General features: G+C 41.3%; 1 protein-coding gene across 1 annotated transcript in view; it reads right to left on the reverse strand.

The window, feature by feature from the left end:
• The window catches only part of Zswim6 (zinc finger SWIM-type containing 6), a 192,906-nt gene that overhangs the window by 12,237 nt on the left and 161,402 nt on the right, over positions 1-19,267 (reverse strand). The window contains 5 exon segments of the mRNA XM_032898917.1: positions 2,018-2,278; positions 3,801-3,947; positions 6,991-7,137; positions 7,415-7,591; positions 11,700-11,879. Of these exon segments, the coding sequence (XP_032754808.1) occupies positions 2,018-2,278; positions 3,801-3,947; positions 6,991-7,137; positions 7,415-7,591; positions 11,700-11,879 (912 nt within the window).

Genomic DNA, 19,267 nt, shown 5'->3' on the forward strand with positions numbered 1-19,267 from the left:
AAGAGAGCCTTCTTGAGAAGCAGAATTAGGCAACCCCTTGGTCTTAGATTTCAGTTTCTACGAATTCTCAAAACACTGTGAGAAATAAAAACCTACTAGCTATACCACCTGGCTATCACACAATGAATGGTACAGCACCCAGGCGACTGAATCCTCTGGCCCCACTTTACTGCAGGACAAATTACAGCACTCCATACTGCGGACTACCCTTCTTCACTCTTTCTCCAATCCCTCTCAAAGGTTCCCTTTAAACCACTACATTTTCTTTTTGTTATTCAGACAAAGTCAGACTGAATAGTCAATAAGTTAAGCATCATGCATCAGGTAGTACACAATTACTTTTAGATTAATAATGACTGTAATCTCTGAATTCAAGCGTACTAAATAACAAAGCACCATATCTGGCACAAAGTTTTCCCAGAGGTACTTCTCTAGTGAGTAACTAAGCCACCAGTGCCATGGCCAGTGGAGAGTCACGCTCAGCAACAGTAGCTACTGTCCCTCTTCACAGTGTCAGGCCTGAAGGGAAGTCCCTGACTCCTAAAGAGACTATGAATGCATGGAGAACTGCAGGAGCTCATGTGGTCAACTCACTAATGGAGCTGGTTCTCTGTAGTATTTACAGAAATGGTCCACAGCCTCCTGTCACTGCCCTACTCCTGTACCCACTACCCCCGGGCTCTAAAGGGCCAGAGAAGGGGAGAGGCACAGAAGGTCAGAGTCCTTCCTTAGACAGAGCTTTTATTTAAAAAAAAAAAAAGTTGAACAGTGAATTAATTGAAAACTAAGAGGTTAAAAAAAAAAGTCCCCCAAACCATTAATAACAGACAGAGAGAGATACAGTTAAAAGAAAAGGGTAAATGATAAAGATACCACACACTAACTATCAGCTTTGACAAATCCCATGTCCTCTTGCAGAACTTCAGTACAATGGCAATCAAAAGTCGGGATAAACATGACCACACTGAAAAGACACTGTGGCCAATGATGCTGCTTAGATAGCAAAAGGGATTATGTGGAAGGAGACTGAAAAATAAAAGAAGTGATTAAATAATCAGGATTAGTCTTGAAAATAGCCAGGACAGGCCTTTTATCTTTATATATTAATAAATAAACAACAGTCGACACTAAAAAAGTTTACAATGGGATCCCCCCCCAAAAAAATTGAAGAATCATATTAAGGCTTGCTTTAAGAACATTTCCCTTTCAAAATGTATAAATGTATAATATATTTGGAAAGAATATAATCTTGCAAATAGATCTAAGTTTTGTAAAAATTAAAAGAGGTTTTAAATTAGTGTTTGCTCTGTAGCAGTCCATGATATAAAATGTGAACACAGTTTACCACCAACCACAGAAAAATCCCAGGATCACAGCACACATCTCAAAAAGACTAGTAGCTATAACGACATTTGCACACACTAAGTTATGTAAGTTTAGGACCATCAAACCTAGATCTTACAAAATCAAGAAAATCCCCCATTGCTTCAGGTCGTCTCTGAAGCCTTTTTCCTCGGCGAACCTATGCCTACTGAACGCCGTGACATTATTAAAGAAGAGTAGCAACCACTCCTGCAGCTCCCAGTTCTTTGTTGACAATTAAACACGGCACTGCAAGGCCAGACGTTGTGAGAGCCAACACATCCACAGGAATGCCAGTCACTTTCTACTTTATCTGTACTTGCTCAAGCAAATAGGAACACGGGTACCAAGAACATCTCACTAAGTATCAACGCTACATTTATCTCAGGAGCCACGCAGCCTAAATAAAAATAGCCCATTACAAAGCAAGTGACCTCCTTAAATGGGGCTGATTTCAAACAAGCTACCCTATATGACAAGCTAAACCAATGTATCAAGACCTGGACATGTATATTTTAAGTTGGTTGACGGGTTTTCTAGTGAGCACGTCTCAGGTGGTCTGTGGATCTATCCTACCACATCTAATGTATCCACACCGAGCTCTTAATGGAACAAAGATCAGTACATAAACCACACCCCTTTAGCACCCCATTACCTTCTAATAGGAAGACTGCTTGCTTGCGAAAAATCTTCACCAGTGTGTCATCCAATTCGATTTCCTGAAGTTTAGAAATGAGCTGCTCCTCATTCCGGCAAACCTTCTCTTGTGTGTACAGCCCGTCAGGCATGATTCGCTGCTGCCCCAGGCCTATCAGGGCTACCTCTACAGCCAGTGTTACATAGGACTCCCCTTCTTCTAAGAACTTGTGTGCAGGCAGATGGTGGTACTCCAGGGATTTGCACTGTCCCACATTGTCTATAAAATGCCACAAAGAGAGTACTTAAGTTACATTTGATACTGACAGGCACAAATTACATGCTCTAATCAGTACTGGTGACTGAACTCACTTAACTCGGAGAAAGTCAGAACACCTAATTTCATGGTAGAATGCAAAGCTTTCTAGTGTATTTTAAACTGTGACTATGGATGATAAGAGTGTATGTTTTGTGGGATTAGGATTTGTGGGGTACTAAGGACCTTAAAGAGTGGAAAACGATTTTAAACAAAAATACAATTCCATGCCATCAGAGTTATAAGACTCATTATATTGTATAACTAATATATGCTAATAATAAAAAGTCAATGTTAAAAAATTACATGATTATAATGGTATACTTTAAGATGTGCATGAACAATGTCTTCATATTTTTTCTGTAATACTAACATTTCTAGTGAGATGAGTACAGAATACAGCATGTGCAACTCAACTTCAGGGTCTTTTTGTTATCCAAGGTCAGTCAATGCCAGAGAAGCATTCTCTTGTCTCAGGTCAGGAGTGTCCATGTGAAATTTAACTTCAGTCGTAAAGGTGTATTCAGACTCCCACGTGTCACCCTCCCCACAGAACTCGGGTCACCTGCAACTCAGGAAGGCAACCGCTGAGGGCGACACCGAGACAGACAGAATGTCAAACTTGTTTCATTTCATCCTGGAACTAACAAAAGGACAGTCCTTTCCCTTCCTCACCTCTGCCTTAGGTAAGCTTTTGAGGGATGATTCTGAATTTCCAAGACTGAAGAGAAATCTCTGTTATGGAATGTATGGTGTCAAACATTTCAAAGGTATTTGCTAGTTCCCAAAATTAGTCTCAAAATATTTAAGTCATTTTCATGCAAAGACAACTTTGAAAAGCAACTAAATACTCTAGTCCTGAAAGCTATGGTGTATAGCCGTATTTATTTCTTTATCATAATCAAGGTTGAACACATATAAATGTTATTAAATTCTTTTGTTTGCCCCCCCCCATTAAATTCTTAATACAGGATTCATGTGCCAGAAGAGTTCAGGTCACTGACAAATACTGCCAGATGTTGATTCTGAAGATGCTGCCATGGGGGAGGCCCACCTGAGGCTTGAGTGCCTATTTCCTAGCGCTTACTATCACTAACCCACAGATCCCGTTAACTACATGGCTTCATACAACATACCAGGGGCCGGAGAGATGGCTCGGTTGTTAAGAGCCCTGACTGTTCTTCCAAAGGACCTGGGTTCAAGTATAAGCTCCCACAAGGCAGCCCACCACTGTCTATAACTCCAGTTCCAGGGGATCCGACACTATTATTCGTGTGTGTGTGTGTGTGTGTGTGTGTGTGTGTGTGTGTATGTGTATATATATATGCGCAAAATACCAATATACATAAAGTAAAAAGAAATATATCAAGAACCAAATATATATATATCTATATTATAATATATTTATATATTATAAAGAAAGACAAGGACTAACATCATATGGGTTTAGAAAAGAGAAGGAACAAACAAACGCCAATGACTTTACCTGTACAATCTGAGAACCCAGAGAAGGCCTCATCGTCAGTGTGGCAAGCTTCCATGAGGCTACTGAAGAGAGTGCCCACGGGGTCCAGGGGGTGTCCAACCCAGCCTTCCAGATTGGTTACTGAGGTTACGCTTTTATGGGGCAGCTCTGTTTAAAAAAGAAATGGAGAAACGGAGAGACGGAGATGACGGGAGAGAAATATGGGTAATACAGATTGATTTAATAGCAGCACTCTGAACAGTTAGTAATTAATTCAGATGGAAAGGTCCTTATTAGTTAAAAATCTATCAGCTGAAAGGTACTACAATGTCCACTTGATGAGTGTAAAGGTTCATCTGTCAATCAATCAAATGGCACTCAAGTCCAAGAATGGCTCCCCTCATCTGTGTAACTCGTGTGCCCGACACCATGTGCTAACATTCACAGTACTGTCCTACTGCTGGAGAGACAGGGGCTCATCCTGCTACCTCTGTGCCCTTGAGCAATCAGCTGAGATCAGGAGATACATCTTCACACGGTCACCGCCAGCACTCACTGGGTCATCCCAATGAGAAGCGGAGCAATGACGCCCTGGGTCTGACACCAACCCTCACGCCAGCACTGTTTAATCACCTCACAGTGGCTCTCCTCTCCGGGAGACCGGTTAAGAGTGGACCTTCAGCAAGAGTGAGCTATAGCTCAAGTTAGATTTTGACAAAAACATTTTTTTTCATTTTCTTTACAGAATGTTAGCTCTCTTGTGTGTGAAAGTGCTGAGAAGAAACCCTGCAAATGTTTTACAGTATGATCTACTATAAAATGCTATTTAAAGCTGCTTACCAAAATAATAAAACAGTAGATCTCTTTCTTAAAAGAAAATAAAATCTAGTTATCTGAAGCATAGATTAACAAACTGACTCATAGTCAGCCAAAGCCTCATCCATGAATTTACCATTTCTTTGGAAGCCTTCTGATTTTACATCACTAACTCTTAGCGCATGAGAACAGCACATGAAATCTTATTCAAGCTGCACTCTAGAGTCCTCAGAAAGGTCATCATTCCCTTGGTTTTGGCCACTGGCTTTCACATGCATAACAAGTACAAGGAGAGAAGCAACAGCCACACTCTCTGGTTCGGCTAACTCTGGATGCTCGGTTTAGAAATTGTATATGGTTAGGAGAAATCTACAGGCAGGAGAGAGATTTCTAAGAAACAAACTTTTAAAGAGAGGGAGAGGTTATTTTCTTTCAGAATCAGAAAGCTGACAAGTAACACCAAGGGAACTGAAATACTCAGACACTACATTCACTAACCTCGGTCCATTTACAAGTAACTGTAAGCAACACCTAATATTAAGGTCCATTCTAATATTAGGATAAACAACAGCAAATCAGGGACAGATACACAGTCCTAACAATACTCAAGAGCTGCCAGAAACAAGTTTCATCACTTGCAGGATGATACAGAATGTGTCTGAGATGGCCCAGGCCTGGGCTATAGCACACCTGACTCTGAGGCAAATCGCAGTGGTTAAACCCAATGTGATTGGTTGATTGATTTCCTTCCTTCCTTCCTTCCTTCCTTCCTTCCTTCCTTCCTTCCTTCCTTCCTTCTTTCCTTCCTTCCTTTCTTTGTTTTGCCCCCGCCCCGATGCTCCCCTCCCCACTGCCGGTCCCCAACGTGATTTCTTTAACATTTTTACTTTTTGTTTCTTAAATGGAACAATTTTACAAAACAGAATTTAAAACTAAAATTCCTCAGAAAAATTTACATGGTTTCTAGGATCATCCAGAGCCAATTCTTTTGACATTAAACGAAGTTCTGTGCGTCCTCTTAGTTTGAAAGCTATCCTTTATACAGTTCAGAAGCAAATACCTGGACCAGACACAATCCACGTGTTTAGAGGAAGTGGATTTCAGAGACGCTGTCTACAGGGTCTAGCAGTAATGCATTTCAGGAGAATGAGCAGAGTCGCTGCATATCGAGGACACTGACATCCAGTCTGATCTGCACTGCCCTTTCTGTGGTTCAAACTGTAACTCTGGAATTCTTTGCACAGTGACTGACAGTGCCAGCCTACACTCCCAGTAGTTTCACCATACAGGAAATTGAAAGTTAGAGCCAGCACTTGCTAACCTCCAGCTTATTCCAACAACTTTTCATTACTATCTGTATTCAAGGCGGGCATGTCTAAGGACCAATGGATTAAAAACACAACTAATAATAAGAGCCAACAGTAAATATAACTGTAACTGTTCATAATTTAAAAAAAATTAGAGCAAAGCAAGTCACCCCAAGAAACATTTGCTTACAGGAGGAACGAGTGTGCAACTAGGAAAAGCAGATGTGTCTATCTCCCTCTCGATCCGCAAGCTGAGAGCCACTAACAGCCTTTGTTGTCACTACTATGATGCTTATTCAAAATGAGAAGACTAATCAACTAGTAAACTGAGGTAAAGACAAGTTAAGGTGTCCTGTCAGTTGATAGCTCATCAGATGTCATTTGTAGACCTTGAGAAACCAACCAACCAGCCAACACACCAAACAGGGATTTCTGTTCTGATCACTTTCAATAAGTAACAAGTCCTCAAACACAGATTATTGTGGCTATAAAAGTATAGAATGCCAGGCCTTGCTTCAGACTTTCTAGGAATTAGTTGGTTGATCTTAGTACTATTAAAGACAGCCCACCTCCACCCCATGTTGAGACCGGCTGTACAGAAGAGGGACCTCAGAAACAGACAGCAGTCATCAGCTAAGGGTGCCACCCGAGACATGCTGCTGGGATTCAAGGATGGGCAGCTGCTGTAGAATTCTTAAGAGTTTGAACTAAAACACTAAGAAGATGTCTGGCTTCCATTTTAGATGATCCAGACAGATCATCAGCTGTTCAAAAAATAAAAAAATCACCTTAAAAAATTAGGTAGGATTTTTTTTTCTACTTTCAACATTCAACCAAAGCCAAAAGATTTTATCTTTATAGATACGTTATCAAATTAAAGTTTTTCATGTGTCTTTAGCTTATGGGTGTCTGATATGTACGGTTGCATACCACGAATGTCTTATATCAAACGTTTTTAGAGTGGTGAATAAAACCATTTCTATGGTTGTGCTTTCAAATTCCCATCATCTCTTCCAGCAGAACGTGAAACCAAGTTCCATCCTCACCCAGAATCCCATGCCAACAGAGACCATCTCTTTCATAATCACCTTTTTTTTGAGTCCGGAACATTTCCAACTGCTTCTGCTGCTGTCGTCGTAATGTGTTCACAATAGCTATCGCTAGTCTCAGGGCTTCTCTGGGGTACCCGTGAGAACGCAACGCATCCACTCTTGCACAGGCTGTAGGAACGTGTTCTACAAACAGAAACCCAGAAAGGGGGTAAAGTGGCTGCTGTCAGATCTATCCATAAAAGCAGGCTGCTGCAGTAGATGTTTCTCCCCAAGTGCCACAGAAGAAGATATAGGAAACCTGTTTTGAACTTGGATCTCAATGGAAATTTCAGACCCCTGTGCCAAGCATTCATCTGTCGCCCATTGAATACCTCGGTTCTCCACCTCCCACTCTAATAATGCTATAGAAACTAAACAAAGGAGTAAGTCATGGAAATGTCTTTCCAGTTTGGCCACTTACCATGCCAGAGGGGCCACCCCCGGGAGTCAAAGAGGGAGTTTTCAGTGTCGTCATGGTAACAGTAGTTGGTGTACAGGTCACTGCTGATAATGTGCTGCAAGTGGCTGTCCTGCCAGTGGAGGTCACAGGCCTCGATGGCTCTGGTGAACACTGTCCGGTGAGGCCTGTTCGATGAATCTGTTTTTTCCACAATTCAGAAAGCCGTGTCAGCTATTATTCACATGTGAATAAATCAGTCATACCATTCTGCGGCCAGATGTTCATGAACACACCCACACACACTGTCCTGCACCCGCTAAGCAGAAGGATGGAGGGTGAATGAACAGCCTCGCATCCTAAGTGCTAGAAGGCAGTGAGCCTAAAGAGTTGCCAGTCATTTACTTGCTTTATCAAACGCAAACGTTCTGCGGCCATTAAAGCTATGGTTAAAGGCATCCTGCAAAAAGAATTGTCATGTCTAGTCTCCAGGCCAAATATACGCAAAAGAGGCACTTGTCTTTAAAATATAAAAACAAAAATCACAGGAAAACTCACTGCTCCCTACTTCTGAGGAGCTGTGTTGGGCTGCCCCTGATGGGATCCACAGCTCTCACAAACACTATGCAAGAGATGCGACACCAGCCATGGAACCTTACAGGAGGATGCAGTCAGCCTTCAAAATATGCGTAAGGGTTGTGCTTTTGGTTGTATTTTTTAACTATATTGTGCGGTTTTGCACAATTAAAACTATTATGCTTCTTGGGATATAATGATGAAATGCCACTTTATATCCCAAAGGGCATAAATGCATCTGGTTAACAGTTCACAAAGCCACACAACATAGCTACAAAACAAACCAGCGCACTTACCTTGCCCTACAGGCTGTCTCCTGACTCCTGGGCAGGTTCCATGACTGGTGTGATGTCCCCAGCATAGTGTATGCCGGGGCATCACAAGAGAGCAGAAGCATACAGTCCGAAGGGGGTTCAAGGTTCAGGACCTGACGAAGAAAAGAAATGTTTGGGGAATAAAGGATATTCTCACCTCGGCTCCTTGGATTATTCAGCTCCTAAAGAGACTACAGGAACTCCCACCCCTTGGGCCCCAACTCCAAACGTACCTTCAACTGTGGCACAAGCCTGCACTGAACCGTTTCACTTACGTATACTTAACTGTGCTCAAGGATAGCCCCCTCCGTTGCTCTCTAAGACTCAACTAAATAAGATGCAAAATGAAGAGCTTCCTTTACGGCAAGGTTTTAACTTCCAGTCCCTGGACCTCTATCTGAGCAGACAAAAGGCAAACTACACGCAAGGGCTGCAGCCGTGCTGAAAAGAGCAGCCTGGTGGACCCATCTACCTGGGCTCTGTCCTGCTGAGGGAACTAAGCCATGATTTGTCACAGTTTGGCACACAAGCACTGCCAAGAGTCAAACACACCCTTACTACAGGATTAGCCAATGCAGCCATTTGCAATGGCTGTTGGTAAGTCCACAAAGACACCACACTTCAGAGTGGTCTCTTATCAACTTAGTGATCCGTATCTAGAGGGAAGACATACTGAAGTGCACACATGACAGATACAGAGGTGCAGGTGACTATCTGCTGTGGCTCCTGGCCAGGATCCTTGCTAGCAGCAGATGGATGACCATTCTGTAAAACTGGAGGGATGGATCCAACGTTTAACTGCCTTTTGTCAATCAGGATAAATGTGCTACTCCCAGGAGGGGAAAAATTTTATAACCTCTCCTAGTTAAATATCCAAAAATTCAAGTTTCCTTGAATTTTTATAATTTTTAAAAGAATTTTAAGGAATTTTCCTAGGTATTTTAAAGTGGTCTTAGTATTTGTTTTCTTTACTTCAAGTTGCAAAGGTAAAACTTAAAACTGAAGAGACTATAAAATGGCAACCTGCTATTACACATGCTGTGACCGTGAGTTAGTGTTCAAGTACTGATGCGGCTCTCTGATATGACAGTAATCCAAGCATGTGCTGTGGTTTCGTTAGAGAATGAAAGGAACTGTCACTGTTTCGTCGCAGTACAGAGAGGAGTAGAGAACACATACTGGTTTGCTCCAAGATACCAACAGAACCGAGAGTCACCAAAAAAGGCTAAACTTTCACAAAATTGTATTTAAATGACCATGATGAGCACAAAAATAGATATACACAAACTCTTAAGTATTTAAAAAATAGCATATAACAAAAAAATGGGAAAATTGGGAAAGTAAAAGGTGAATTCTTACTTTTTAAAACAAACAAACAAAAAACAAAACAAAAAACAAAAACAAAAAAAGACAGACAGGCAGGCAGGCGTTCACTCTATAATCTTTAAAAGCCCTCCTGAAAGAGAAGGATCCAGATGTTGTTCACTAAGCTTAACTAATCCCCCTAGCCATGGTGGGCGTCAGAAGGCTTGTGTGTGCACTCTAACTCCCAGACGCACAGTGAGCTCCGTGTGATGCCTCAGCTACTGGGTTGAGCCCCTCAGTGCCCAGGCTCTCCTCTAGAGAGAACAGCGAGGTGGTGGTTCCAGGTTCGAGCAACTACACCCTCTGTAGGTATGGTAACCACCACCCCTTGGAAGCAATGGTTTTTCTCACGACCCCTCAGAAAGGACTGAGTGTCTGCTAAAAAGCAGGTACCCTTAGGCACAAAAGTCACAGCACTGCCTTTGGACTAAACGCAGACATGGCTTTACCCTGCCAAAGTCAAACAGTAAGGGAAACGAGCTGTTGTCCTGGTTTGCCCTGAAAGCTAGATCATTTTTTCTTCTTATACACTGGTGTTTTACCTCCTTGTGTGCCTATGTACTGTGCACAGGCCTGGTACCCACCGAGGCCAGCAGAGGGCATTAGATCCCATAGAACTAGAGTAACACATGGTTGCAAGTTAGCATGTGAGTGCTGGGCACCAGAGGCACATCCTCTGAAAGAGCACTGCTCTTAACCACTGAGCCATCTCTCCAGCTGCCACCCAGTTTCCACAGGATTTTCAGATTAAATCAAAAGTAACATCAGAACCAGAAAGTCAAATGTAAAACTGTAGGATGTCAAAGTGACAGTCTCCCCAAAATAGCAGCAACCAAAACTCAGAAAACCTCCAATTATAAAAACAGAAGATTAAAGCTATCACGTAGGCAGACATCAAAGAACACTTCTCTAGCAATGAAAGAATAAACGTTGACCAATTAAACTCGACAACTTGGAAAAAAATGGAGATCTGAGGGCTACATTTAATTATTAAGTAACATCGTCATGAACATGTTACAGACAGGATGGACTTCAAACACTGAATTCCCAAGGCAAATATCTCCAGTTAAAACAGCCTGATGATCATCTTCTAGGGCCCGAAACCTCTCCTTGATGGGCAAGTCCCTGAGGACATTCTCGGTAAAGACCGAAACACTTTGCTATCACCACATTTGACCTCCGCACACTGCATAGCATTCTCTTTAGGAATAGCCACTCCTCTGTTGATCAGCAAAGAATGCATGATTCGGGATCCTTCTAATGCTAATTCCAACCCTGCTTCTATCGTGTGATTTAAATCACTTTCAAGTCCCCCACCAAGCATAAAATTCAAGAATATTGGTACAAATTACTAACAGTAGATTTGTCCAAGACTTAACAAGTTAAGAATGTGATTTTGAAAAAGACCAAAAAATGCAGTAACATCTCACAGACAAAAGTGAAGCCAAGGAGTAGTTTGTTTTTAAAAGACAGAAGAGAAACTGAAACTACAGGATAAAATTATGGATTATTCTGGAAACAGGTGGAAACATTTCTTGGTTGTCTCAGACTGAGGGCACTGTTCACCTGTGGGTGGGACCAAATAAACTACATAATCTTCTCACAGTCAAGTTCCCTGATGCAAATGCCAGGAGTAACACAGGGCCTTAGCTCACAGACCCATGCTATAGTCTAAAGCAATTAAGTACACACATTAAGTCTGAATATGAACTGACCAAAAAAGTCAGCAAATACGTTCCTCAAGCATCTCAACAGTTTTTACACAGTAATGTGACACTTCCCTACCCTGTGTTTGTAATTAAAATGTAAAATTCAAACTAAACAATTAGTGGATCCTTTTAATCCCCACTAATATGCAGGATTATCATATCTATCTGCATTGTATATTTTAGAAAGCATATGATGTTCCTAGTTACAATCAAAACTCATGCACGCATTCAAAACCACCATGGATGTCCTTGAATTATGTAAGTCCCCGGCCATTATCTGTTAACATTACAAACGTGTGCCCAGTGAAGCAGGCGGGAAGGGGCAGGATAGCAGTGTGGACTCACCTGGGTTGGCATTTGCACCCTGAGGCAGAGCATTGGTTAGGTTGGGCAATTCACCGCCATGATTTCCATCTTCCCACGGACAGACATCAACACTGTTCCATTTTCTCAGCTGTTTCAGCCAACTGGCCTTTTGCTCCAACTTACAGTGGGGGTTTAATACGATACACATCCACAGAGCACCTAGTTTAAAGAGGACAAAGACATGCATTTCAAACATTATAAAGATGTTCACGACTAACAGCTAAAGACAAAATCTGAATCAAGTCAAGATGGACAGGATCCTGCCAGGTCACCTGACAGAAGATATCCCAGACTCTAAGTTTAAATGAAGACCAATGAGCCCTTACACACTAGCTCTGCCTCCCTTCTTACTTTCAGTATACTTCCCATATTAAAGCCAATGACATCAATCACAGGGTTCAATTTAAACACAGTATGCACGCTGGCACTGCAATATACTATTCTGCTTCACTCTTCTCCCAAATCAAACTTACTGTCAAAGAATATCTTTGTATAATAAAAGAATAAGACTACAGTATGGACATACATTCCTAGCCTCCTTACAAGAATTTCAAGCATTATCGTATCCATAATTATGTGCATGTGTGTACATGCATTCTCATACATGCACACGCACATGTAAATGGAGTAAAAGTTCAAGTTTAGACGTCAATAAAATGAATCATTTACAAATAAATCTCAAAGGCAGGTCTGATGACACACAGCTATCACTTGGGAAGCTAAGCAGGAGACTCACAAGTCCTGAGGGAGCTTGTGGTACACAGTGAGTTCCAGACCAGTGAAATACTGTCTCAGAGGCAACAAAACAGAACAAAACAAAAAGTAAGTTCCATTGAGCACACTTTCCTAAGCCATCTCACAGGTCCCAATCTTCACATAACCACTAAATGCCGAGAGACATACTAGTAAAGCTTTCCCTAGCTTTTCCAGAAGGAAAAGTACGGATGAATTCAAGGGAAAGAAATACCTCATTATTTAAATAAAATAATGGTGAACTTATGCTTTCTGCATAGTTTCAAAAGGTAGTTAGCATAAATATTTCGCACATTTAAAACTATTAATTTCTAAATAAGGTGATACCAATGCCTTCCAACATTCACAACATGTCTTCTCTAGGGAGACACGTGCAGATGTCTATGGTTTTGTTTAATCTCTGTCAGCTGGGTAAGAAAGGTAGAAATGAACTAGGTGGACGCTGTTTGCTTTGCCCAGAAGCAATGCACAACAGTCTTCCATACTTCCTGAACCTGGTACTGTAAATGTAAAATAGCTTAAAAACTTAAACTGTAAAAATAAAATATACAAAGTTAAAACAAACCAAAACAGCTTCAGCTTGTCTAAGCCACAGGTATTTACAATCTACATTTTAAAACTTTCAAATTGCCAGTTAGAAACAACACACGGTCAGCCAAGATGGACTAAGCTCACCACAGTGTCTCGTCCTCCCAGTGATTACAAGGAAAACCTCTGGACAAATGAGAAGCAGAAACCCAAGGGCTCTGAGAAGTGAGCGGAAGTGAGCTGGTCCGGGAGAGGACCTAAGACAGCAAGTGACCCACAGGACTGCGGTTTCCACTGCTCCTCACCTGCATTTCTTCTCCTCCTGGACTTGATGTCAGATAATAGGTTCACTCAAGGAGCTCTACACGGGCAGATGCACAAAAAACCTGAAACTTGATTTCCCCCCAGCAAGTCTGGGAAAGGAAAAGCCCAGCTCAGAGACGGTGAGGGGGGCTGTCCAAGTCCTCACCACAGCATGCACATGGGACAGAAGCAAGGCACAATGGCGGAGCCTCAGACCACTGACACCGCAGCCCTCAGCCAAAAGTGCTGTGACAGGTTATGGTCTGATCACCTTGGTTGGTTGTTTTCACTTTTCACTCTCTAGGGAGTTTTAATCAAATTCTGATGGTAAAATGTCTACAAAGAAACAGGAAAATGTGTCAGCTCTCAAGAGAAACTCCAACAGATGTCAAGTAGGATGAGCAAGATGTCAGCATTAGAGACTTGATAGTAACAGTAACTGTCTTCTGCTACATGCAGGTAAAAGCAATTAAGGAAAAAAACCGCGACGTCATCCTCAGTAATGAAATGCAAACTATGAAAAAGAACCAAACAGAAATTCTATAAGTAAAGAACAGTATGTGAAACAAATGTATTGAATGAGACCAAAAGCTGAAGAGACAGCATAGGAAAAGAGTGAACCTAGGGGAGAGGCGACCTCGTGGGACAAACAGAAGACCAACTAGATGGCACTCAATAGACTCTTAAACGGGTAGGCAAATGGCAAAGGTTGGTTAACATCTGTGTCACTGGGTTACAAGATGAGAAGTAAAAGACCCTGGAAGAAATAATTACTAAAACCTGTTCAGATTTGCAGAATGATATTAATTTACAGATCTAAGCAGCTTAAGTCAACCCCAGAAAAGGGTCAGCTCAGAGAGAACCAATGACCAACCATAGCATACTCAAATTGCTGAAAAGCAAAATAAAATCAAACAAAGCCCCAAACAAACAAACAAACAAACAAACAAACAAACCATGCACACAGGGCAGGATCCAATGAACATTATCTGTTGAGTGCTAAAAGGAGCTGGAAAGCCAATGCCCAATTCTATGGGCAGTGACAAGATCTATCACCTAGGAAACACGGGGAGACCCAGATATTCTCAGAACAAGGGAACTACAGCATTCACTGCTACAAGATCTATTTTAGAAAAACGCTCAAGCCAAGTATTCCTGATTAAAGAGAAATAACACCAAAAAGAAAGCTGACTGTCTAAGAATAAATAACAGAAATGATGTGCAGGGCCATGAGTTCAATTCTTAGCTCTATCAAATGTGTGTGTGTGTGTGTGTGTGTGTGTGTGTGTGTGTGTGTGTGTTTGTATCACACGTTCTAATCACCAATTAAAAGGGGCAATCAAGCCAGATTAAAGACTAAGAACCAATATAATGGCATCCATAATATATGATGATAAATGTAAAGGGACTAAAAAGGAAGACTGTGTCAAAGTAAGGGGGAGGGACTTCATTGTAGATTTAAGGACAGGTGTGGAGTCAGACACTGCATGATGATAAACGTTCTTGCTTGAGAGAACCCTAGGCTGTACTCAAGGCCTTAACATCCCAGCAAAAATAATCGGAACTGTAAGGAACATCAGAAATGTTTCAGCTTATCTGTAGACTTTCATACTCCTCTGTCAGTAATTGACAGAACACGTGGACAGAAAATTAGCAACTGCCCCAACACTATCAACCACGTAAAATAAATCAAAGGCGACCACACACCTAAGTATCAAGCTTAAGGACACAAAGCTTCCAGTAAAGTATCTCGAGCTAGGTAAGGAGTATTAGCCAGAGTACCAAAAGGGCAGTCCATGAAAGGCAAACGATGAAATGGGCTTTGACCACACTAAAAACTGTTCCAGAAAGATGAGGGAATGACAAGGAGTCACACACCCGGGGAAGGACTCCTCAAGTCACAGTTGTCACAATGAGCAACCAAAGTACACAGCCTTCTCAACAGTCATGAAGAAAACTGTACAAACTGACACAGTGAGCCGAGCATGTAAGAGTGAGGAATCACTGCCAGAGGAAACCAATCCAAAAGGCTCCATACGACAGCGTTTGAGCCAGGGGACGTCTGGAAAAGGCAAGCTAATGGAGCTCGGGGAGGGATATCAGAGGTTGCTCTGGGAACTAAGGGAAAGAAAGGCATTAAAATGGAAGAGGACAGAAAACATTTAAGATGGTGAAACTACTCAGAGTAGAAGAGTTCAGAGGCAGGCATACGCCACCAGTCATTAAACCCAGGAAGTGTACAGCACTTAGTGTCAACTCTCCTGAAGTGCGACAAGCATTGAGGGAAAAGGTGTTAGTGTCAGCTCAGTGGTCGAACAAATGCACTGCAGGTGCAGAGAGCACTGGTGAGGAGGGAGCTACTCGTGGACAGGAATCTCCACACCAATATTCTGTGAAGTGTTTGTTAAAAAGTGGCGAAGAAAACTGTAGAAAGATATTTAATTAAAGAGAAAATAAAGAGTGGGCTGTCTGAAGAAACAGACAGACAAACGTGCTCAGCATTATTAGCTACTAGGAAAATGTAAGTTACACTCACAGTGCGACAAGGAGACAAGGCAGTAATAACTGCGGGCAAGGAGGCGGAACCTACCGTGTGAACTGCTGAGGTAGCAGGAAGAAGTGGACAGCCACCTGCAAGACCCTTTACAACAGGATCCACAACTCATTCCCACATTTGCCCAGCAGAATTAAAAACACGCCTGGAAATCCATGCTTATGGAAGTCTGACTGAGGCAACAGCAACGGACAATCTGAATGCTCTTCAACTAGTGAATGGGTCAAAAGACCGTGGAATAGCCCTATAACAACAAACCAACCATGGATACACGGATGCGAATGCACTCTGGTCAGTGAAATCCACATTTCAATGATGTTTCTGTAGTGTTCACAGTATAGAATAACTAGTATAGTCACAGTATAGTCAACATTTGTAACACAAGGCCCTGAATGTGCTCCCTACCACTGAAGGAAAAACCAACGAGTTGCCATTTACTTGGATGCCCACTATCTGCTACCAGTTACATTATTTAAAACCTGCAAGCACATCCCATCAACTCATTATAGTAATTCTCTGCAAAACTATTACTATCTCCATGTAGAGTGCCTTGAGTTGGTTTGGTTGCTTTAGCAACATTTCACAGCCAGGAGAGGAGGCCAAAGGGCAGGAGCAAGGTCTCAGAAATTCAGCATCCAGCGACTGGACCTTCCAGAAGGACTCGGTACCTTCCTGAGGCATCCCCACAAGGCACACTGGCACGTCTCCACCAGGGTTCTCTCAGAAGGCGTTACTTTTATCCACGAGATCTCATGGTCCAGTCACCTCCAAAGGTGTAGCTTCTTAGTGCCCAACAGTTTAGATGCCAACATGGGAAGCTGGGATGGTTACAAAGACTCAGCCTGTAGCCATGACAAGGGTCAAACCCAGAGAGCCTGGGAGCCTTTAACACAAGGCCCTAAGTAACCTTGGCTCATTTCAACGAGGACTTCTGTATGACCAGAGGAAGAGAAATTCATAAAAACTTGCCTTGAACTTTCATGCTGGCATTTCCCTAACTAGAGAATTTCCATTTTATGGAAGGAGACACTTTTTTTTTCAAAAATCTAAGTCTATTAATTTGCTTGAAACATTCTTTTATTGCTCAACTCCTTAAAGAGAGGTTTCATCCAGAATGGGTGTTCTTAATGCTAGACTCAAGTTTAGTGCCATGAGAGATGTGGCTTTTTGTCTTAACAGTCATCACTACAAAGGTTGTAATTAGCTTTAATAACCAAATTAACCAAATTGAATAAGTCATTCTCCAAATTTTATTAATTCAGGGTCCCACTCCGAGCATTTATCTCCTTTCCCTCCAGTGTGCCTGAAGTATTTGTAGCTGTGAGAGTAAAGTTCTTTAACGATTAAACCCTGCTCTATGGCTTCTCTGAAATACTAACTCTTTCAAGGATCCAGTGGGACAGTGGTAAGATTCGGTTAAAAGCAAGCATTTCCAGACGAGTCTGAAGGAATTTCCTGAGCCTCTGTGGTCCCAGTTCCCTAACTGAAACAAAGGGACAATAATTTCCACTTAATTCATAGGAGTTTTACACTTAGGTTTCTGCCAACCATAGACTTCACCGAGCCTCAGACAGCCACATTTCACACAGAAACTCCACAAGTAGACACTGCTGCTCTCTTATTAAAGTTTTGACCCACAGCTTATTCCAACTGATAAAATTTTCCCAGACTCAGCAGAAGAAACACTGACATCACTCTGCAAAGAGAAAAGCAAACAGTCAGTGGCAACCTTAGTCTATCACAACTGTTAAGCACTTAAAAACTTGCTAAATTATGAAATGGAAAAGTCAGTTACTGACCGCTTATTTGCCATAGAGGAGTATCTGGTTTTAAATGTGGTAATCTTGGTGCTTTTATATTTGTAACTACTGGCTAGAATTTTGTCTGAAATAAAAAATTAACTAGGCAGTCTAGTAAACTATTATATTAAATTTGTAAGACTTTATTCTCTGTTATTGGTAAGATCAGGGTGTGCCCTGTTCTAAGTTACACAAAATGTGGAAAATTGATTTTTTTTTTCAGTCTTTACCTTAACTCGAGAGACTCCATTTTATAAGCAGCTTTGACTCCATTTTGAGGATAGTAGATAATTCTGCATTTGGGTAGAAAATGAATGGCCCTCATCTATCTGGTGCCATTCACTGACAAAGATTGATCAATGACTTATTCCTGGAGGTATAAAGGGTACCACCGTATAAACTTATCAGGCTGAATTGCTACTATAGGTGTATTGAAATCCTACCAGAAAAACAAGGGCCAAGAACTCATCAAATACGCATGACTAATAAAATGGTGCAAACTCACTTGGACCCTTTAAAAAAGTGATCAGCACAGACAGTCAATCCGTCTGTCATATGACGACTTGGTGTGTACATCAAGGTACAGGGCATTAGCCTTACCTACTGCTGTATTTTTCTCTTTCTAAAATGCGACCCGACAATCACAACAATGGCTCTCAACCAGGGACAATCCTATGCCCTTCTAGGAGGTATCTAACTACATGAGGTGCTACTTTGGTCATATAAAGTACAGCCCAGACACACTGCTTCATCCTACAGTCCAGAGGATGAGCCTGCACCACAGAGAACTCGTGCACGAGTATCATTAGCTCAAATAATCAAATTCAGATAAATCACTCAGGAGATGAAAGAGCGGCAAGCCAGACAACAAGAAGCCATTACAAACTTAACAAAACGGAGGTATCCAAACACTGCGCATTATTATTACATGCTGCTTTGTATGCAAATTTTTATCCCTTCAAGGAAAATCCTAACAATATCAAGTTACACATGTTGGGTTTCTAATTAGATTCTACATTTAACGTTCTTAAATGTCTATCTTTAGGGTACAAAGATTGTTCTGTCTAATTCAACTAGCATTTCTAAAAGTGAATGGCATCCATACTTACTTACCTGACAATAATTGCTGTCATTTTACTGAATCTTTACCTCACATTAACCTTGCTTTAAATAACACATTAACCCTGTTTTAAATATTTACATAATTATCGCATTACCCTGCCAAAAAACCAAACAAACAAAAGCACCACCTAGTAGACAAAGGAACTAAAGTTTAGAGATGATGCTATAAGGGAAGGAGTAAGAATCCCATTCAAGATTCACGTTCCCTCACAAAAACAGTATCTTTAAATACTATAGCAATTTAGCCTTTAGTCCAGCTATGTAACCAAAAGGTTTTTTTTTTTTAAAGTTTGGATTTATGCAAATTCCAAGACTAATTATTTTACTCTTTTGACAGAATCGTCTCATCTTTTGTATTTTAGAAGTATAAATATTTTATTAGCTAACATAAGTATTCTGAAATCTTTACAACTAGTAACCCTGTGCTTTAACTATTTTTTAAAAGTGTATCTTTATTTTTATTGTATGTTTTGCAGGCATGTATGTCT

The sequence above is a fragment of the Rattus rattus genome, chromosome 3 (assembly GCF_011064425.1).
Source record: "Rattus rattus isolate New Zealand chromosome 3, Rrattus_CSIRO_v1, whole genome shotgun sequence".
Taxonomy (NCBI): domain Eukaryota; kingdom Metazoa; phylum Chordata; class Mammalia; order Rodentia; family Muridae; genus Rattus; species Rattus rattus.